Raw genomic sequence first — 22,526 nt, forward strand, 5'->3', positions numbered from 1 at the left:
ATGGTGGCGCCTGTTGGACCTGCGTTGTGCCCTAAGGTTAGCAAAGAACGCGTCGGTGTTGTCGACATCGTTGGGAAGCTGCGCCCTCCACGGCGCATCAGCCGCTCGTCGCGCTCGGCGATGGCGATCTGCGTTGCAGCCGGCGGTGCCGGCGACGGTCCTCGTCGTCGACGAGGCACGGCGGTGGCGCGAGGAACTCCGCCTCCTCTAGCGATTCAACATCCGGGAAGTTCATGTCGCGCCACGGCAGCCGAAAGCGCCACGCCGCCGCGTCGTAGCGCGCGCCGCCGGCTCCGGCGTGTTGTACGTGCCGAGGGTGAGGCGGAAGCCACCGGCGCGTATCTCGGCGGTGAACCTACCGCTCGGACGCACTCGAACGCCACGGAAACCGGACGCCCCTCGACGACGTGGAGGCATCGCGGAGATGAATGAGCGGAGGCGGTGGCGACGTGTGGTTGCGCCCGCACTCGTCGCTCTATATAGCGCACGCGGGGCATGGCACGTGTAAGCAACGGCTACACACGTCGCACGCCGGCGTCGGCGGGGCGAGGCACGTGGAAGCGGTGGCTACACGTCGCACGGGAAAAGACGGAGGCGGGAAGAAAGTGGCGGGTGGGATAAGGATGTTTGGGTAAGTTTTAGTCCTGCTGGAGGGTGCAACCGTGACTAAAGCTAGCGGGAAGAAGCTGGCGCGGATACAATTTTTTGATATATTATTTGTATTTTTAACATTTTGAATTGAATTAGTTTTACCTTTCTTAATTTTTTGATATACTATTTGTATTTTTAACATTTTGAATTGAATTAGTTTTATTTTTCTGATTTTTTTGATATATTATTTGTATTTTTAACATTTTGAATTGAATTAGTTTTACTTTTCTTAATTTTTTGATATATTATTTGTATTTTTAAGATTTTGAATTGAATTAGTTTTACTTTTCTGATTTTTTGATATATTATTTGTATTTTTTACATTTTGAATTGAATTAGTTTTACTTTTCTTAAATTTTTGATATACTATTTGTATTTTTAACATTTTGAATTAAATTAGTTTTATTTTTCTTAATTTTTTGATATATTATTTGTATTTTTAAGATTATTAAATGAATTAGTTTTATTTTTCTGCTTTTTTTGATATATTATTTGTATTTTTAAGATTTTGAATTGAATTAGTTTTATTTTTCTGATTTTTTTGATATATTATTTGTATTTTTAGATTTTGAAATGAATTAGTTTTATTTGTATTAAATGAATAGTTAGTTCAATTTTGAAAAATGGCTTTAGTCGCGGTTGGGGTCACCAACCGCGACTAAAGGTCATTTTCCGCGGGAACCCAAAAGGGGCGAAAAAAGGCTTTAGTCGCGGTCGGGGTCACCAACCGCGACTAAAGGGTACCCTTTAGTCGCGGTTGGTGACCCCAACCGCGACTAAAGCCCCACCTCTATAAATAAGAGCGGCGGCGCCTCTTCTCTTCTTCCTCGGGCGCCTCTTCTCTTCTTCCTCGCCCGCTCCATTTTCTGCCGATCGAACTGCCGCGCCATCGCCGCGTCGCCCGTCGCCATCGCGCCCTCGACGCTGTCGCCCGTCGCCCGCCGCCGCCGTCGCCCGTCGCCCGCCACCGCCACAACCGTCGCCCGCCGCCCCGTACGTCTTCTCGATGAACGCGCCGCCGCAACCGTCGTCGCCCGCCGCCGCGCGCCGCGCCGTCGCCGTCGCCCGCCGCCGCCGCAGCCGTCGCCCGCCGCTGCGCGCCCGCCCTCGCCCGCCGCCCGCGCGCGCGCGCTCGCCGGCCCGCCGGCCTCCGGCCACGCGCGCGGCCGGCCATGTGCTGCAGAGAGATGAGGGAGGGAGAGACGAAGGGGCCGTGGCCGGCGCCGGCCCCTTTTTTTGTTTTTTTTTGTTTTTATTAATTATCTCACAATTTGTTAATTAAAATTGTAAACTAAAATTTGACTTAAAAAAAGATTGTGTAAAAAAAACTAAAATTTGACTTAAAAAAACTAAAAATTGACTTAAAAAAGATTGTGTAAAAAAACTAAAATTTGACTTAAAAAAGATTGTGTAAAAAAAAACTAACCACCGCGCGTATACGGAGGGGGCAGCGAGCCCCTCATCGCCCGTCCGTATACGAGCGGTGTTTTTGGGTCGAGAGGGCGGCGAGGGTTATGTGTGTTGTCCTCGGCACCACCACGCCCTTTCGCCACCGCCGCCCTTTCGCCACCGCCCTTTCGTCACCGACCCCGCGTGTATACGGAGGGGGCGGCGAGGCCTCGCCTCCCCCTCCGTATACGCGCGGGTTTTTTTGTTTTTTACGAGAGAGAGGACCGGCACCGGCACCGCCACCGCCCTTTCGCCACCGCCACCGGTCTCTCGGTCACGCGGTCACTGCGAGGCGAGGTCGATCGTCCGCATATACACATCTAATACACGTGTCCCCCCTCTCGCCTCCCTCGTCGCTCTCTCTCTTTATATGTAGAAGAGATGTGATAATGCTGGCATATACACAATTAATTTGTTTTTACTACATGTTTTCAGGACTGACATATGGCGGACGATAGAGCTGACCCGATTATGGACAACTATGATCCGGACGCTGAAGAACATATCTTCGGCATCATAAAAGGCGATGTTCTATATGTGCCGACCGGACAAGAAGAAGATGATATCGATTCTTATCTGAACCTTGACGGTGAAGATGAAGGGCGCCGTCGGCAAGATGATGCCGAAGAAACGTCGATAAACGACGATCTTCAATTGGAAGTAGCAACCACCTCCGGCGCCGAGGTATATATATATACATTGAGCCTGCGGTGATACAAACTAACCGATTTGAATAAATATGTGTGTACTAACGCGCGCGACTCTCTTTCTTATTTTAGCCCTCGGCCGGATCGTCGAAACAATCGAGTACGTCGTCGTCAAAGCGTGGCGCAACCAAGACGATGAAACCAGGAGAAACATGCACCATCGAGGTTGTCGAGGAAGCAACCGGTAGGCCGCTGGAGCCCCGCAAGAACGCCACCAAGTTTGTCAGCCAATGCGGAGCCATTGTTAGAGACAACGTCCCGATCACCGTCCAGGAGTGGAATGAGCCAAAGAAGGCACGAGTTGGTTTCACTTTTGTTGATAAGAGAACAAAAAAAGATTGCTTCAACAAGCTTATGGAACATTTCGTTCTACCTCCGGAATACAACAAATTCGATGAGGAGGGTAACAAGATTGAGAAAAACAAGGAGAGGAGGAGGCTAGTCAAAGAGTTCGCTCTTCATAAGATGGCCAACGCATTCCGGAAATACAAGCAAAATCTAGCCCATGACTTTGTCAAGGAGAACAAGACTCCGGATTTCAAAGGACAATATGAGAAACTGAAACATGATTGGCCAGAATTTGTGAAGCAAAAGAAATCGGAGCAGTTCCTTGAAATATCGAAAAAAAATAAGGAAAATGCGGCTAAGAAGGAGTCCAATCATATTATGGGGCCGAGGAGGGTATCGCCTTTGGGAGCCTAGATGGGAGAAGATGGAGAACGAGGCTGAGGGCGCGAGGAATCCGTCCAGGTACGGAGGGATGGGACCCAAGGGCCAAAAGCTGGTGGTACGGGCATGGGGGATCGGCTGAACCCGGAGACGGGGGAGTGTGTTTACCGGGGAAAAATAATTAAACCCACCCAAAAGCTTATTGAGGCAATGAGGGATGCTCAAGAGGGGAAGATCAAGTTCAACGGAGAGAACGACGCGGCGACAAAAGCCCTCGGGAATCCCGAACACGGAGGACGTGTACGAGGCATGGGGCACATTCCGTGGAAAATAGGGTTCCCCCAGAACGATGACCCGTACGGTTACAGAAGCCGTACGAGAAAGATGGATCGGGAAGCAGATGTTGTGGCGCGGTTGGCATCAGAAATGGATGTGATGAAGAAAACCGTGAGTGCACTAGTAGCCGAAAGAGATGCAGCTCGGGCGCAGCATGAAGATCATCCACTGGATCTCGGAAGCCAGCGGCAGAAAAGCGAGCGTGGCTTCCACGGAGGCCCCACCGGGCTGGTGCACCGACGATCGAAATTACTGCACCGGAGCCTGCGGTGGTCGAAATTACTGCACCGAGCCTCCTCGCTACCCCGTGGACGATATAAAGGAGATGAAAGAATGTCATCCGTATTATCCTATCGGGAACATGTCCATGAAGGTAGCCATCGGCGGTGCTTTACCATGTTTACCTGGAGCACTCCACCACAACAACCCCATTCAAGATGGCTATGCTCGTGTCACGGTGGAGGACATAGTCCAAGGGTTTGAGGACTCGGGCATTGACATTGCTACACCTGAAGGGGCGAGAAGACTTGGAGATGTCAAGCGCCAGTTCATTCTATGGCAAAAGAAGTTTATCAAGTTTTCAGGCGAGGCGCCAACAAGTCCACCCCCCTACGGTGGTGGTGGCGGTGGCGGTGGTGGTGGTGGTGGTGCTTCACCTACACCTCCTTCACGAGGGCCGACGCCGCCCCCCAATTCACCTCCGGCGGGTAGCGGCCGCCGCCCCCGATCCACCCGGGCGGGTAGCGGACGCCGCCCCCAATCCACCTCCGGCGAAGAAGCGGAGCGGTCCTGGACTATCAACCCGGACCCTTATGTACCTAAGACCACAAAGGTACCGGGTCCATCATCGAAGCCTCTCCCCACGAGGCCTTGGGAACGTCTTGCCGAGGAAGTCGACGCGGCCGCGACTCGCGATTATGAGAAATGGAAGGAGGAATGCAAGAAGAATAGAGAGCCCGAGCCCAAGCAAGTATTTTCTGAGAAGCAAAAGAGCTGGGCTAAGTCATTTTTGAACACACCGTCCCAAGCCGCGAAGAATCGCCCGACGACTATGCACGTGAACTTCGTAGGCAAGCACTCGCGTTCAAGAGGAACCAAGAGTTGGCGGAGAAGCAGGAGAAGAAAGCCTTGGAGGAGGCCGAGAAAAAATTAGAAAGGGGGAAAGAAGTTGCCCAGCTCGGGGAACAAAGTAAACAATCGATCGCCCCGCTCATAGTGCAAGCCGCCGGTCCGGATGCCCCCGATATCATAGCAGCTGCGGCAGCACATGGATTGACTGTAACGAGTGCCAGAGAACAAGCGGCCACCTTAGGTATCACTCTTCGTGCACTGTTAGGCCTTGATGAGGCGTGAATGAAGGACGTAGTATTTACATATGTGGAGAATGGCCCTCTCGTCGAGCCTGCGCAGGAAGAGGATCTACCTCGACAAATGAAAGGTCTGCTAAATTGGTACAAGGGTTACATAAAACTTAAAAACGCCAAAGACTATATTTATGCGGAAGTTAGATATGAGCATCACTTCAAACATTACTATATAACAATTCATCGGAGTGAATTGTTCCAGCTGTTCAATCTGCGCGAGCTCGACAAATCTATCATCAGTTGCTACGTTCTGTAAGTGATTTATTAATTTCTACCCCATCTCTTTCATACTACATCCGGGTGTAGTTACACCCACGCGTGTTTCTCATAATCTAGAGAGTATCTATCATACCTAAGAGTATGTACATGTAGTATGAAGTATATAAAACTAGTTTGGTAGTATATATAATACTTTGTAGGCAGTATGCACATTTTTTTACGTAGACTCATTTTTTACGTACACATATGCATGTATTTCGTATATATAGTGCAAACTACATGCTCACTTATTTTTTCACCAAACTTGGTTTGTAATATCTTAGATATAGTGTAGGAACATACTCAAACTGATAAAGTATCGTATATACTTCCGTATGGTAGTATATTAGATATGGGTGTAACTACACCCAGGGGTAGGAAGTATTTATCCTATATATATATATATATATATATATATATATATATATATATAGGACATATTCATACTACACCCGGGTGTAGTTACTCCCACGTGTGTTTCACACAATCTAGGTAGTATCTATCATACTGAAGAGTATATACATGTAGTATGAAGTATATAAGACTATTTTGGTAGTATATATAATACTTTGTAGGCAGTATGTACATTTTTTTACGTAGACTCATTTTTTACGTATAAATATGCATGTATTTTGTATATATAGTGCGAACTATGGGTGTATTTAAACTTTTTTCACCAAAGTTGGTATGAAGTATCTTAGATATAGTGTACGAACATACTCAAACCAATAAAGTATGTTATATACTTCCGTATGGTAGTATATGAGACGTGGGTGTAGTTACACCCGTGAGTAGGAAGTATTTATCCTATATATATATATATATATATATATATATATATATATATATATATATTGTCCTAACTATCTTGTTGTGTACGCTATTATGCGGAATGAAGAAGCGGGAAATGCGAATAAGGAACATCCATGATGTTGGGTTCATTGACCCACACATCGTTAATTCATATGTGTTAGAACACCACCCCGCCGACGTGGAGGAAGACTTGTGGCGGTTTCTTAGAAAACAGGAACTCAAAAGTGATATTCTATTTCCTTACCATTTTGGGTGAGTGTTTCGTCTTGAGCACATTCTCTTTTGTTTACTCCATGCATGATATGTGGCTAATCGATGAGTTACGCATGGTTGTGCATGTATCGTGTCCATGAGGTTCCATTTGGATTCCGATGGTAATTCAATTTCACACCTCCACAGTTCTCATCCACGACTCTCCGAATATGGATGCGGCGCTTTGGGCCGACATGAGAAAAATGATGCAAAAGTAATTATTTTCATTCATTTGCGCTCTATATCGATCGGCCTATTTCGTTCATTTCCTAATATCAAGTAACTAATTAATAACTCTCTTGTTCATTTAATTTTCTTTGCCTCGTAGGGTTTGGAGACGGTTCGTAGATGAAAAGGTCGGTGAATTCAAAAAAGAGCTACAATTTAGAAGGGCGATTGCTCGGGATCTGGGGATATTCAGCCACCGGGGACCAATCTATGTGGATACTATGTTTGTGAGAGGATCCGAAGATACACTAATGAGCGGGACCGGTCGTACGAGACCAACATCAAGAGGAATAACCTCCGGAAGACGCTTAGTCCGAAGCTCGCTTCCGAGCCACTTCAAGAGGAACTAGCTGGATGGTTCGCGAGGGAAGTCATCGATCCTAGAGGAGAACACTACGTAGAGGACGTAGAACTTCATATGCACTAAATTATGGATGGAAACTTGTTCAAAATTGTATATGGTCATCCAATATTGAATATATATTGTATATTCCTCTTGAATTCTTTTTGGTTCTAATTTCAAATTTGTTTGAAATTGTACATTCATATGCATGTATATATGTAGTACCGTAGAATATGTGAAACTCCTTCAAAATTAAAACCCAAAATAAATAAAACAATACAAATTAAAAAGAAACCAGGTTTGGGGGGGGGGGGGCTAAAACCCTAAACCCGCGGAGGTCTTTAGTCGCGGGCTGGCCGGAAGAACCGCGACTAAAGGTCCTCCGCCCTGGCGCTCCTTGCCGCCCACGTGGACGGGCCTTTAGTCGCGGTTCGTAAGGAACCGCGACTAAAGGGAGGCCTTTAGTCGCGCATAATTGGTCGCGGTTGCGCAACCGCGACTAATGGCAGTTGCGAACCGCGACCAATGGTCGTTTTTCTACCAGTGAAGTTCTATGATGACATGTTTTGTCCGACTCCAGTGAGACAGAGGTAAAGACACTGGCACGCATTTAGCTCGTTTGAGCGTTTGCAATAATCGCTAGGTGGTCTGGATCTATGTATATTTTTATTTACTTTTTATATTTATTATATAAATATTGATGGTTATTAATAGATAGGTGTAGAAAAATATTAGCAGAAACAATTGATTTTTTAAACAACTACGCAAACAGCTTGGACTTGGGAGAGGATCGAAGGCGTACCGGCAAGACCCATGTTTACGTAGGTGAGTGGTTTTGATCGCGTGGAAGCCAACCGGGGGATTTATTTCATTTCGTGAGCGCGTCTTCATGCTCTGTTCTGATCCGAAGCTCGTGAGAAGGCATTGACGTGCACAAAAAGATAAACCGGTAATCCATTTCCAATCTTGTTCATCGAGGTGGTTGACCAGGAAGAGGCTACGCAGAAACAGCTACCTAGAGCTAGTTTACGAGAGCAGGGCTGATTGGTTAAGCCATCGATCACTAGTCCTTGTGAAAAGGATCGCGATATTTTGCCGACATAGCTGACGGCACGGAGGCAGCAGCGAAGTCGGAATGAACTGACGATTGATTATAGTTGCTCACGTAGTGTTAATTTGGATCGGACATCGGAGGATAAAATAGTCGCGAAGGAGACGCCGTCCCACCGCCAGCTGAGCACGTCGCATCGACCGTCTGGATGGACGCGGTATTTCATTTTCCAAGCCCGGTCAGCTTGTCTCCAGCATAGCTCCAGTACAGGAGCGAGCCGCAGTTGCTTTCGCATACGGGAGGCTCGTGGATGTCGCGGCACGGCGTCCAAACGGCCTTCACCGCGATTTAAGAAAGGATCCACATAGACGGGTGGGATAACCCGCACTATGTTACAGCCCTCTTCGTGGTGATCATGGGGCTATGCGCGTCCTACTGTCGTCGTGCATATCAATGCCGGTGATCACCGCGCCACGGCCGTGCGTGTACGTGCTCGTTAATGTTGGTGATCACAGCACAACACGACGCTCCTCTCCCAGAGCAGGAGGATAACAGCCCCGTCAACTTGTACCGTGAGCATGACGTGAGCAGAGGGCCGATGTTCATGGAGTGGATGTGCATCTGGCAGCGGGGGGCGAGAGGGGCGTCGTGCACGCTTGGGGCATCAAGATTTCCCTGTTGTACCTCGCTGGTTCTACATGCAGCTCAAGGCGAGCGATTTCACAGGTAGCTCTCTCCTTGCCCACTGAGATTGCGCATGTCATGGCTAGGCAGCTCAAGATCGTTGTACTTGCGCATGTGAGTGTGGCGGCAAGACCTGGTAAGTTCTATGAGTTTAGCATACATATATAGTGGTACCTGTTAGAATTATATCTTTCTATATATGAACGGAACATGCTAGGTGTATAAAACATATTTTGATCTAGTCAATCCCCTAGTTAAGTCAATATCTCTAATCGTGTGTAACCATGTATGGCCTATTGAGTTGACTTTAAACACGCACACGATATCAAGACAGAGGTATCACTTCCACAAAAACGCACAATACCATGACAACTTGTACTTCATGAGAGGGCAGAAAAGTTCGACGAGAAGACAACCCCGCGTGAAAAATACATCGCCGTCTTCAAGCTGTTGAGCGATGGCTTCAAGATGATGCTACTCAAGAACACCACCTCCTCCGAGACGTTCATGTTTGTAGATGCCATGGCACGACAATGTAAGTATTGTTAGTTTTATTGGCTAGTTAGTTTGTTGGGAGGTCGTTTAAATCCTTCTTTTTGTGGCAGGGGAGTGTTCCCTTGGTGTAAATAGTAGTCAGATTACATTGGATGCGCGTGATGTTCAACTTAAGTATCTATGTCATTAATTCTCAATTGTGTGTGTTAGTTCATAATTCAACTATGGTTGTGATGTCGTAACCTCACCATTTTTTTAATACGGCGAGCACATCTCATTGTGGGTGTCCCTATGGCAGCTTTGCTGGCAACCAAACAACACTACTTTGTCTCTGCTCCTCCTCCCAGAAACGGAAACTTCAAGCATCCAATCAATTGCACCTCTACGTTTCTAGTATATGACCCGACAAACCAAACAACGTCAACAACGTGGATTTTGGGTCATTTCCCTATGGCCATGCCCCCTAGGGCATGCTCCCTCATAGCTCCAAAGTTAGCGCATGCAACCCATCATGCCCTTAGACTATACGCCTTAGTGTGGGGATCCCACAAAACAGACGTGCATGCAAACTCGTATCCAACCATATCGATTATGATTTATCTTCTTTAATCATTTTTTTTGCTTATTTTTCATTCTTTTCTTACTTATGATGCTACTTTTTCATAGGAGATTGGATGATAATCTAAATAAGACACAATTCGACAAATCCAAACTAAAATGTGGCACCACATGCTAGTTGCACCTCTTTGATATGGATTATCATATCTGGAAGGCTATTGGCATGGCTGCATCACATGTGGAATCCCACTCGTAAGTCATGTGCAAACCCACAAGTCAACTTTTGAGCAACAAAATTCAAACTAAATGACTTTGATGCAGTCAATCTCACTTACACCCTAAGGATTAAGAGGTTGCAGTTTTGCAGGTGACATGCACGATGGCCTTGGTGTTTTGCGCTATTGTATTAGATGCATGACTATTTTTGTGTTGACGCTTCACAAAATTCGAGGGGTGTAAACATGGAATTTAAGACTATCACGTGATTTGAAAAGGAAAAAAAGACTTAAGAAAAAAGACTTTGAAAAAAGGAAAAGATTCGACAAAAAAATGAGGGACGAGAGACCACATACTTTTTGGGAAGGCTTAACGGTGATTTATGGGCATGTGCGCTAGAGAAAAGCGGATGTTTTACACGTTCAAGTTACAAAGCAATGGATTAATCTTCCCAACAAATTGAGCATGTGTCAAGCTCTCACAATTGGTGGACGATTTTATGGAAGTTAGAAGTGCCAACCAAATTTCGTTCTTTACGGTGGTAGCCCGGTAGGGTGATCAATGAGCATATTCCGTGCAGACAAGAGCTTAAAATGAGACATATATAGGAACTTGCATTCTACAAGACTTGCGGTGTGGAGCAGGAGACCATATTCCAGGGACTCTTTGTGTGCACCTAGGTACGTATATTTTGGCAAGAATTAAAGAAAGCGGTGCGAGATCAAAATCCTTAAACTTCACCGGCCTAGATCATGCATGGAAAACTGATTTGATTCATGGCACAAAGTCCACAAGGGATGAAACTTGTGTGATTCTATGTGGCTGCTGGTCAGTCTGATAAAAAAGGAACTCGATGGCAACAAAGGCCAACTGATCATCGACTTAGTTCATTGGGCCCTAGAGGCAGAGACTAGAGAGATGAGAGTTCCGGATATCAATTTTGATGCTGAAGCACATCATGGTACCTCAACCTTGGTGATGAAAGATCATGATGGTAGCACTCTTTTGGGACAAGCGTTGTGGTATAGCGATGCATCAAGCACATTAATCATGGTAGCACTTTCGATTCCTCATCTAGTTCTTCATTACCATATGGTGGATACATTAATCATGGTATCGCTTTCGGTTCCTCATGGAGTCCAATTGGCTCTAGTTCTTCATTACCATATGGTGGATATATTATATGCTAAAGAGGTGTTAAGTCTAATGGGAGACCCTAGAGGTGGTAGAAGTCCAATTTATCATTTTTTTAATTCTTAAAAATAAAAGGAAAATAAACATAAAAGAAAAAACAGAACATAACAGAAAACCATGATTAAAAAAGGCCAACACCCAATTGCTCTGGTATGTACCCGGGCGAGGTGTGCGACACACGTACGCGCCGACCTAGTTGGTGTACACGAAAAGTCGACGAACCCACTATTCCCTATTCACCGCCCACTAGGGCACAACCCGCAGCGGGTGCTAGCTTGGTCAGGCCCAATAGCGGGGGTGGGATGTTTCGGGTGTTTTTTCGCTGGTTTTATACTGTTTTTCTCCTGTTTATTCGATTTTATTGCTGGTTTTTCAGTTTTCTTGCTTAGTTTTTTGAACTTTTTAATATTTTGAACATTTTTCATTTTTGAACAATTTTAGTTTTTTTTCGAATTTGAAATTTTTTCAAGTTTGAACGTTTTTTATTTATTGCTTCAAATTTGAAATATTTTAAATAATTTTTAAAATTTAAGCAGAAAGAAAAAAAGAAAAAACGCAGTACCTATTTGTTGGGCCGCGTTGGACCGGCCTATGAATCATCCGCTTCAGGTCGCTCTAAACGACGAACCCGCCAGCTCGTACGGCCGATATTACAGCCCGGCCCGTTAAGCCATCACGGTAATCTCCATCCTCTTCTTGTATCGAGTTTGCTGGTCTCCCTCGCCCACTCTCTCGCAGCCGCCATCTCTAGAAGCTTCCAGGCTACCCAGAGTCCCAGACCATGGCAGGCGAAGCCAAGGCCCCGACCCTCGCCGAGGTAAACACAGCCGGAACACCCCCTACCCCGTTTCCTATTGTACAGAGCAGCTCCCGATCTAGACTTCTCGGCCCGGCAGGGTAGGTAGATCCAGCGGGCGCCTTCAGATCTGCGGTTTCTGATGGGTTTTCGCCGTAGGGGTCTAGGGGTTGCTGTTCAGCGGTTGAGGTTTTGGCTGGCTTACAGATGTTGTTTGTATTTCGCGGATTCCGAGATGAGGAGTGGTTGTCTCATTTGGTCGATGTACTTGCGAGTATAGGAGCCTGTACGCGTCAATTGTCAGGAGTCGGAGTGGAATAGTTAGTAGTTCGTGCCCCCGGCCTGTCTTGATCAGCTTAAACCAGTAATTGGCTCGTGCTAAGTGCCCGTGGATGTGAATTTTACGTCTGCTATGCTGTTCAGGGTGTAGTTGGGTTGTTTGGGGATCAATTTTTTTTAGTGAAGTGGGCTGATGGTGTGATTCGTGCAGAGGTTTGAGTAGTGTGGTCGATTTGAGGCTGGAGAAACTGAAAATTGTTTTGAAGGATTTGTTGTAAATGAGTAGTAGGAGCTCATACTTTTTTCTAGATTCTAGATGGGTTGAGATTTTTTCAGAAGTATAATTTTGCTGGTGGTTCTAGAATGTTCCAAAACAATTAGGACATCTTTGTATATACTAGATATTGCAGGCGAAGTTTCTAAATATGTGATCTCTTATTTGCAAGCCTCAGCCTCATTGGTTGTCCTAACCATAAATAGGGTCAACTGAACCCACCAATTGGACCACTGCCATTTGCCTCGATCCTTGTGTCGAAAGAGAAAAAAATCTAGGTACTTGGAACTTCAGAAGATGATATAAATGGTTCTCGCAATACTGCTGGGTCAGTTACGCAGTTACTTTGTGAATGTGAACCAGGATACTTTATTGGAATAGTTCACTTTACAGATTTTTATTGGTAGTGCTCATTAGTAATCATCCTTTCCTTACCAAAATTTGAAAGTCTGTTGTGTCTATAACATTCTTGAAGAAAATGCATCTCATGTATATATATTCATAATTACACGTCAGCTTCTGGTGTGGCAAAAGGTTCTGCGTGGAAGTTAGTACTGTTGCTTGCTTTTGTATACTGCATTGTTTATTTTTTTATAGATGTGCTTATATTGGTGGTAGACAACTGCTTTAAGGCACTTTGCAATTTTATTTGTTTTTTCAGTTTCTGTGACATTTTCATACAATTTGTTGAAATTTGAAATAGCTTGTGATTTTGTAGGTCTTAGTGATGATTTAGTTATATGGCTTGTTTCACAAAAGAAAGGTAGTTATGTGAATTTGCATGTATGCATTATATAGTAACTATTTGTTGTACATGAAGAATTGTAAGAATGTATATGCAATTTTCTTAGAAACTATGTAGTACTTGGTCTTTCGCAGATGCAAAGAATCTGGAGCTAGGCCTTCTATCAATAGTCATATTTGGCTAGGCAATGTAGAGTAGACTATGATAATTAAAACTTAGATATGTGTGTGTATGTGTGTCCCTTCTCAAAGTTATGCACCATGTGATTATTAGTTATGTGCTGCATGATAGAATTAGAATATTGTTCATGTTACACGCAGGATTTGATTTCTTTCTTTGTCTGCCCAAAACATAAATAATGATATATTAAGTATTTGTTATGTAAGTTGGTTTGTGTGTATTGTGGTATTCCATCACTTTTGGTCTTTTGAGATCCAGAACCTGTGTTTTAAACTTGACCTCCATTTGCAGGAATATTCACTCCCACCACAAGAGGTTCCTGCGGAAAAAGCAGCTGAGGAGAAACCTGAAATTGCTACTGAGGCTGAACCTGTCCCTGCATCAAATGATGAAGCCCCTCCAGCTGCTGAGGCGCCAGCTACTGTAGAAGATAAGAGTGAAACATCTGTGCAAGATGATGTTGACAAGTCGGAAGCAGAGGAAACCAACACTGCAACAGAGGAAGCAACTGAGACTGCTGAGGAAGAGGCTGAAGAGAAAGCAGAAATCAAGGTTTGATACCATTATTATAAACTAATTAATGGTAAAATAACAGTTCATGTTATAAGTGCCAATTACTGAGCATGTTTCATTTTACAGATTGAGACAGCACCAGCAGATTTCCGTTTTCCAACAACTAATCAATCAAGGCACTGTTTCACGCGCTATGTTGAGTATCATAGGTATGACTATTGCTTTCATAGAGTGGAGAGGTGTATTGGTTCACATGCAGGCATTCTCAGTAATTGTGGTTGCTTAATCAGGTGTGTTGCTGCGAAAGGAGATGATGCCCCTGAATGTGACAAGTTCGCAAAATACTACCGATCTCTTTGCCCTGGTGAATGGGTATGTTTTTCCTGCTTTCACACTGTCTGTAAAGTTTCCTTTCGGTATTGAGAACTTGAGATTAACAAAGTATTTTTGTGCATTCCATGATTTAGCTCGTTTGTGTATGCTCTTCATGTGGTGATAATTGTTGCAATTGGCAGTACTGCCATTAATGTTTTTATATAGATGAATTTTGAAGAGGCCAAAATAAGCTTCTGCAGTGTTATTGGTACAGACATAGTTTATTAAAGATTACTATTGGTATGAAAGTGGTATTCACTGACTTTGGTCTCCTTGCACTGTGGGTTTATTAAGCTGGATATGTAGTTCTTCCAAAAAAAGATGAATACCTTTGGATCCATGAACTTGTGATTCATTTTTAAGTGTCAAATCGGTTTGCCTGGTGAATGACACTCTGGCAGCTCTATTTTCTAGAATCATTTATCCTGCTTACTGTTACTTCTGATAATTTAATTTATAACAACGCAAAACTGTAAACCCTGAAACTTTTTTTTTGCTGGTTTTCGTATAAACCAGTCTACATGAGCTAGAGAGAATTGAGTTGAGTCACTACTACTGTAATGCATATTTTTTTGTACATTAATCATCAGTTTCACATGGACACTTATAAGCATGATTGAATCTGCCACTTCTTAGTTGTATATTGCATCTAGTCGCAATGTAACATGTTTATATCAGTCCTAAATAACGTTTGGGCTCTTGAGAGTTGACCGTTGTTAATATTGTGTTTGATCTGCAGGTTGACCGTTGGAATGAGCAACGGGAAAACGGCACCTTCCCAGGACCTCTGTAATCTTGCGTAAAGGGAAAACTCTGCCTCTCTGATTGATGACAGGTTATGGGAGCTGGAGGGATCGTCTTTCTTTTTTGGAGAACTTTAAAAATAAATATTCTTCAGTTACCTGGATGATGTCTTAGGACTCTTCCTAACGATCACTTCCCGCCAGGGATACGTGCATTATGGCTATAATTTTCGTGCTACTGTTCTCTCAGGATGATGAGGTTGCTCGCCTGGAGAAAATACATGTTGACATAAATCTTGTCATGTTCATGCTTTGTTATCTTCACTGTAACTTTTACGTGTCCAGTTTGGTGAGCGTGCAAGCATGCACTTTAGGATTTCTTCAGACCGTGCTTAAATTTTGCCAATACCGTTTTTATAGGGTTGATCTCCACCTGTTAGGTTGCCATTTCAAAATTTGCACGGAAGTACCTCATACCTCGGTTCTGACAAGACAAACTGCTGTGCTGCTAAGGATGTAGAGTAAACCTGCAAGCCCACATTATATCAAAACTAAAACTTGTTAGTCTGACGACCTGTTTGTGGGTTTATGCTGTCTCTGGTTTGCATCCTTTGCCCTACTCATTTCGCCCTGATATAGTGATATTCATGTTGCTTATCAACTCGCTCTGTTTCATAAATCTTGATGTGGTTTTAGTTCATTTTGAACTGAAACTGTGATAAGAATTTTGAAACAAAGTTTTAAAATAAAACCACGACTAAGAAGTGTGGAACGATGCATGGAGTACATTCTCAGTCTGTCTCTCCTAGCGGCACCATCATGGCTAGAGCCTCTGCAGAAAATATGCAAATGGTTGTACAGTCTCTTACAGCATGAAAGGCATGTAAAATTTCATTACAAAGATGATCATTAGTAAAAAGGAAGAAGGATTTACAACTAATGCCATAAAAAATGTATCCAATCAATATTTCTTCATACGACAAATTGGTCATATTTGGTTAGAGCAAATACCCCATGAACACCAAGCAATAACTTGGTGTATATCTACAGCTTGTTTCTTAAAAATAATAATATAATACGGTGTGTTAGGAATGTGATGTTCTTCCCTAAAAAAAGGAATGTGATGTTCTAGAAACATGCAATATTTCAAGTTTGAACTCCTTCATTTTGTAGCCATGTAAAAGACAAATTCTACAATGGATAGTAGCGTCTACAGCTTGATACCCCATCCATTTCAATGAAGGCACCCTTATTTTCCATGTTTTTTCTTTAACCAAGAATTACTTCAAATACATAAAAATTATTGGCGTAAAATTATCACCATTAGAAAGTGTTTTTAATATGAAATCCAACGATACTAATTAGGTACAATATATTTAAGATTTTGTTGCTCAATTTTTTTGGTTAAACTTCGCCTTAAAAAACACATGCGTCGTATTCATCGAAACGGATGTAATACTATTCATCAATGTATTTAACCTTTTTAGATCTCCTAAATGATTTTGGATCTAAACTTGAAATTTTGCGTGCTCATTGAACTACACCTAGTGAAATAACTGTTTTTCTTTGATATTTATATTTGAAACTTGTAAACATGATTTTATGATATTTTCTTTTTCATTTGTCTATGAATTTTGCTCACACTCTTTTGAAATTTGTAATTGTGCTGACTCAATATGAACACTGAGGTAAAAAAAACTAGGAAGAAAATTAAACCACGTCTTTTTCGGAAAGTATCATTTGCTCCTGAGCACCAGTGCTCTCGTCGTTCAAATAAACCTAAAATCATGGTTACAAGTTTTCAAAAAATCTGAAAATAATTCTGCACATAGTTAGTGTTGTATCCCACAAGCATGTAAAATCCTGACTTGAAATTCTTTGTATTGTGGGCTACACAAAAATGACAAATCTGATAAAGTTTGGGGATTTGAAACATACTTCTACATATCTACATTTTTCTTACTTTTTTACAGCTCAGAATACAAAGTATTTGGAATTGATATTTTACACGTTTGTGGGATAATTCATGAACTACATCCGATTTTTTTTTTTTCAATTTTTTAAAGACTCACAGGTATGGTTTTGAATTTTTTGAACTAACCAGGAGCACTGGAGCTCGGGAGCACGAAATCTGCGTTCCGTCTTTTTGGAAAAATTGTTACAGGACATCGCTATTTTTTGGCGTTTGCCAGAACACACCGTTCCATTGTTTCTTGCCAGTACCATTACAATTTTGTGACAGATTTACTAAAACACACAATCTTAAAAAACGGAAAGTTTTGCACTTTTTTTTCTTCAAAACCAGTCATAGCATGGTCATTCCAACCAAAAGTGTATTTTTTTCCTTTTTAAATGTGATGTGTTGCGGCAAATGTATCATAAAATTGTAATGGTAGCTAGCAAAGACACAATCAAACGATGTGTTTTGGTAAACGCCAAATACCAAATTTTCTTCAATTTTTTTTGGTTCCTGTTTCTTGTTTCTCGTTCTCTGTCAGATGATGTCGTTAAATTTTAATTATAACTTATAACTAGAACGAAAATCACGATACAAATTAAATGATGTAAAACTTAACCGAGCATAAGACTGCTCGTAGTGGGAGTGACATAGCTAGTAACATCACACATCTCAAGGCATTTTGGTGACATGTCATGCGAATAAATGAAGAAAGAGAGTAAGGTGGTAACTAGCTATGTTACCATAACATCACACACCCCAAGGCAAAATGAGTCTATAACATAATAAATGACACAATGCATGACACCACATATAAGTTACTCCCTCTGTCCCAGTTCACAGGACTTGCACGTATCTCTAGGTTGCCTATTTGACCAACATAATATCAATGGTATATTACAAAAATTATATCATTAGAAAGTAGAATATCTAAGATTTCTAATGATATATATTTTATAATATATATTTTGTATTATGTTGATAAAATTTACGACCTAGAAATACGTGCAAGCCCTATAAACCGGAACGGAGGTAGTACTACCCATTATGAAGGTAGTAACCTAGACTAGTAACATGGCATATGTTACTAGTCTAAGTTACTCCCCACTATGAGCAGCCTAAAGTTACTTCTAGCAAATCTCTTTTTGTTTTAGCTGAACCACATTTTCTCTTCTGGATCATCATCTTCTTCCTTCCCCACTCCACAGTCCCTACCAAAGCAAAATCTTGGACTGTACCGTCTCCGGATCCCGAGCCTCCTTGGGGAGATTTGCGCAGTCCAGCAAGCCACCAGCGAAGATGGCGACGTTGGCTGTGGAGGATGTGCTGCGCGTGAACGGTAGCCGCCGTTTCGCCGCCGCGCTGGCCGCCGCCTCCCCCTTCGCCTCCCTCGCCGACGCGCTCCTCGCCGCCCGCCGCATCTGGCTCAACGAGGTAGGTAGCCCTCGATCGCCGAGTCTCTCTCCCCCGCGCTTCCCTTCCTCCCGTCCCGATCCACCTCACTTCCCGTACTGATCCTTGCTGCTCGCGCGCGTGCCATCGCTAACGAATCAAGGTCGACGTGAATGGATGGCTGGAGGCCTTCGCCGCGCACCCGGCCATCGGCACCACCTCTCCCTCCGTCTCCAAGTTGGTTTCCTTACTCTTACTTCTGTTGGGCTTCAGTTCGCTTCTTGCTGTCGATGATCTTCAGTCACTGGCTGCAGGTGGAGCAAGGAGGAGCAATCGGCAGCGATTTCCACAGCCACTGATTCGACCGCGCAGGTGACACGCCCTTGTTCGCTGCGTCCCTTGCGTCTGTGATCTGATTTGTGGACTCAATTCCCTTTATTCGAACTGTTACAGGAGCTGGCCGAGTGGAACGCCAGATACAGGGACAAGTTTGGTTTCGTGTTCATGATATGCGCGTCTGGGAGGACTGCCCCTGAGGTCTTAGCTGAGCTTAAGGTCTGCATATGTCCATCCTAAATTCTAATACTGTATTTGGTTCCTGTAATTGACGCATATATGCCTGTTTGGGTCATTTCAACAATTCTTCTAGCAGCAATGAGGCTTGTTTGTGCTCAACAGTTTGCCATTAGTCCTCTCTCTCAAGTAATGCGGTATTGTCATCCGTGGAATATCAGCAAAATCAGAATCATGGAAGTACTGCTTGTTCTTAATTTATAGTAGTGCCCTTCCTATGTGAATCAGGATTCTTGTACTGAAACTAATTTATGTTGTTCATTTGGCTTTTTTTTTTTTACATCGCTAGGGGTACATAATGTTGAGTTATCCTTGATACAGTGCATCTACATACTATTACATGATCCCCAAATCGTACTACTAGAAAGCTTTGATGCGACTTTTTTCCTTCCTATTTTTGTAATGGCCTTAGAGTTATCTTACCATACTCCTTCTGTTTTTCAGAGGCGTTATGCAAATAGGCCAATTGTTGAACTTGAGGGTGCGGCACAGGAAGAGCTGAAGATCACTGAGCTGCGCCTTGCAAAGCTTTTCTCGTCAGAGGCTGCTGCTCCCACTACTTCAGCTGAAGGCCATATTAGCCAGCCAGATAAAGCAGCAGGTATTGATCAACTATATCTATTGACACAGTACGTGGTAAAAAAATCTACTTTTTTCTCCACTTGCGTTACTTGTGCCTTTTCTTTGTTATCTACCATTTAGTTCAAAGAAATTGTCCTCACATGCTTGGGTTTTCTTCCAATGGTAGTCTTATTGGTCTATCTGTTGAATGCTACCAAGCCTGGAAATCATTTTCGTGGCCAGTAAAATTGAGTGTACAATTCTACTATGCATTTTTTTGTTTTTTTTCCATAGGGTGGTGCTACTTTGCATGCAAAGGCTCGTGTTTGATGTTGTCTAATCTTTCTACTTTGATCTGGAAATATGGTTGCCTCCCATACTAGAGCAAGCCCCTCATAGGTTTTCTTTTGGAGCAAGCCCCCAATAGGTTGGTATACGAACTATGCAAACATAATATACTGACTTGTATTTATGAATACTAAATAAAGGTCTACTCCTGCAATTATCACATACAAGAACTTTGCTTACTGTGGTTCTAGCACTAGGAGTCAAGGTTGCTGAAGCATCATGCAGTTTGGCTGCCACGTTGCTTTCACATGCGTGGGTGGACCCTGATCATTGCTGCAAAAAAAATCCTGAACAAATTTTTTTCTGTGTAATTTTTCAGAAGTGCAAACATCATTTTGCAGCATTTTCCCGTGAATCTTAAAAACTTGCGAAGTGTAGAATGTAGTAACATTTTGGACAACACCAATGTAGCAAAAAGAAATATTGGATGCAACAAATCCCTGTTGTTCAGAATAAAACGTCGGTAAAGCGTGTCGATGTTTACAACAAGAAAACCAATACATGCAACATTTGTGCCCAACTCTTCCAACATAACAGAAACACGTATGCAGCCTTGGAGAAATCTCTCTGTAGCATGCGCACACAAATCATTGTAGCATTTTACCCATGCTTAAACAACAAAATCAATAGTCGTTTATTGAAATCAGAAACACCTTTTGCAACATTGAAAATATCTCAAAAAAAACTGACCTCCACCATCATCTAGCCCTTCGTCCACGAGCTTGCTGGCAATGAATCGGACTTGCTGGAGCCTGATCCTGCGACCCTGCAGTTATTCCTCTCTCCACCCAACTTCCCTGACCTGATCGGAGTTCTCCCCTCGAGCGTCCATGGCTGCACAAACAAGTATAATCCATGGTGGTCCATGGCATCCATGGTGAGCTCGCCGTCCTTCACGCGTGGCGCCACAGGAGGAGCACCCGACGAGGATGACGGAGTAGCAGCGGCCGCAGCAGCCAGAGTAGTAGGCTGAGGAGCAGGGCGATCGGCCGCAGCAGACGGAGGAGTAGGTGGAGGAGCGGGGCTGCAACAGCTGGAGTAGTAGGCGAACCCGCGAAGGGGTGGCTGTCGCCTGTCGTAGCAGCCAGAGGAGCAGTAGATAGAGGAGGAGCAGCGGGGTGGAGGAGGGCAGTCAAGAGACAAAACACGAGCCAGCTAATCCATCAGCCGGCAGTTTTAAAGAGTTCTCCATTTATTAATCTGAATGCAACTCAATTACATCTAGACAAATAGAAACTATAGTCAAAATGAAGTAAACAATTTAACTTCCATTCTAAACATCGTCTTGAAGATAACTGTGTTGAAACGTCACGGATATAGTTCATATTGCTGAATGAGCATATGCTGGAAAGACAGTTGTATGGCCTGGATTTTCTCATTCTGGGGGTTTTGTCTTTTTTATCCATCTTGGCAGTTGTTTTTGCAGTACAATTGTTCGCACTCTATTTTTCCGTAATTGGCCAAATTGTTTTGTGCACGTTTTCTTGTGCTTTTTTGGAAGTGGAACATATTGATAGTATTTTTTCTTATATCTGTGCAACTTCTGGTAATTTTACCTTCTTAATTTTTTTATTGAAACTTTCAAAAGACCGCATGCGGATTATTGGAGCACACCTTGGAGCTTTACCCCAGCCTTCTGCCAATAAAGCTTCTCAAACTACAGGTAGTTCGAACCGGACACGCCCTCCTATCACAACCCATGTGTTGGACACTGCTCTTGGATCACCAGCATCTGGAATTGAAGTTCACCTGGAGATGTGGAAGGCTGTGTCAAGTCCCCCATCATTCGAGAACAAAGATTTTAACGGATGGACAATGCTAGGCTCTTCAATTACAAACAATGATGGACGCAGCGGTCAACTGATGGACATCGTCGACAATGTGGCTCCTGGTTTCTACCGCATAAGTTTCAATACCTCCAAGTATGCACCGTCAGGGTTCTTCCCTTATGTGAGCATCATATTTGAGATAAAAAAGAGTCAGACGACCGAGCATTTCCATGTTCCTTTGCTGCATTCTCCTTTCTCCTTTACCACTTACCGTGGCAGCTAAGATGTCAACTTGTGTGTAAGTTGCATCTGATCAGGGAAGTGTTCCTAGAACATGTTTAAATGGCTATGAGTCTGATTACATGTCACTGACACTATTATACTTAATAATATTGTTCCATCTAACGGGAACCTTGCAATGGCAAAGGAGTAGTGTGTTTAAATATTTTTTATAACTTAATATTTGTGATTAGTTTTGTTACTTCTTAACACATGATATGTATGTCCGAAAGATGATTGCTCGCCACCTTTCCAAGTCCTGGTTTGTACTGGGAAAATAATCCGAACGGATGAACTTGAGCCTATTTGTAACATCACGAATATAATGATGCCTTGTCTCAGTTTGTTTATTCTTGCTACTCCGTATGAAATTTGGGATATTTGGAAACCTTGATAGATGTCGTATTATCATCGAAAATAGTGACAGGTTGTGATGCACTTTCCATGACCTTAAGCGAAGCAAGAAATTCCCTT

The 22,526-nt window shown here is 43.3% G+C and overlaps 2 protein-coding genes across 3 annotated transcripts; both read left to right on the forward strand.

Moving 5' to 3' along the window:
* Positions 1-11,951: 11,951 nt before the first annotated feature.
* LOC124702615 (cytochrome c oxidase subunit 6b-1-like) lies at positions 11,952-15,503 on the forward strand. Its single transcript, XM_047234779.1, has 5 exons — positions 11,952-12,085; positions 13,834-14,094; positions 14,182-14,264; positions 14,346-14,427; positions 15,170-15,503. Exons 1-5 carry the CDS (start codon positions 12,050-12,052, stop codon positions 15,221-15,223), a joined length of 516 nt encoding a protein of 171 aa, XP_047090735.1. The 5' UTR covers positions 11,952-12,049; the 3' UTR covers positions 15,224-15,503.
* A 2,784-nt stretch (positions 15,504-18,287) lies between these two features.
* On the forward strand, positions 18,288-22,254 carry LOC124702614 (uric acid degradation bifunctional protein TTL-like). Of its 2 annotated transcripts, none has more exons than XM_047234777.1 (6): positions 18,288-18,564; positions 18,686-18,759; positions 18,837-18,894; positions 18,976-19,077; positions 19,540-19,696; positions 21,593-22,254. In XM_047234777.1, exons 1-6 carry the CDS (start codon positions 18,430-18,432, stop codon positions 22,054-22,056), a joined length of 990 nt encoding a protein of 329 aa, XP_047090733.1. In that variant the 5' UTR covers positions 18,288-18,429; the 3' UTR covers positions 22,057-22,254. The 2 variants fall into 2 exon arrangements, with proteins under 2 accessions (XP_047090733.1, XP_047090734.1); XM_047234778.1 differs by having other exon boundaries at positions 21,668-22,254.
* The last annotated feature ends 272 nt before the right edge of the window (positions 22,255-22,526 follow it).

Source organism: Lolium rigidum, chromosome 3 (genome assembly GCF_022539505.1).
Source record: "Lolium rigidum isolate FL_2022 chromosome 3, APGP_CSIRO_Lrig_0.1, whole genome shotgun sequence".
Classification (NCBI taxonomy): Eukaryota; Viridiplantae; Streptophyta; class Magnoliopsida; order Poales; family Poaceae; genus Lolium; species Lolium rigidum.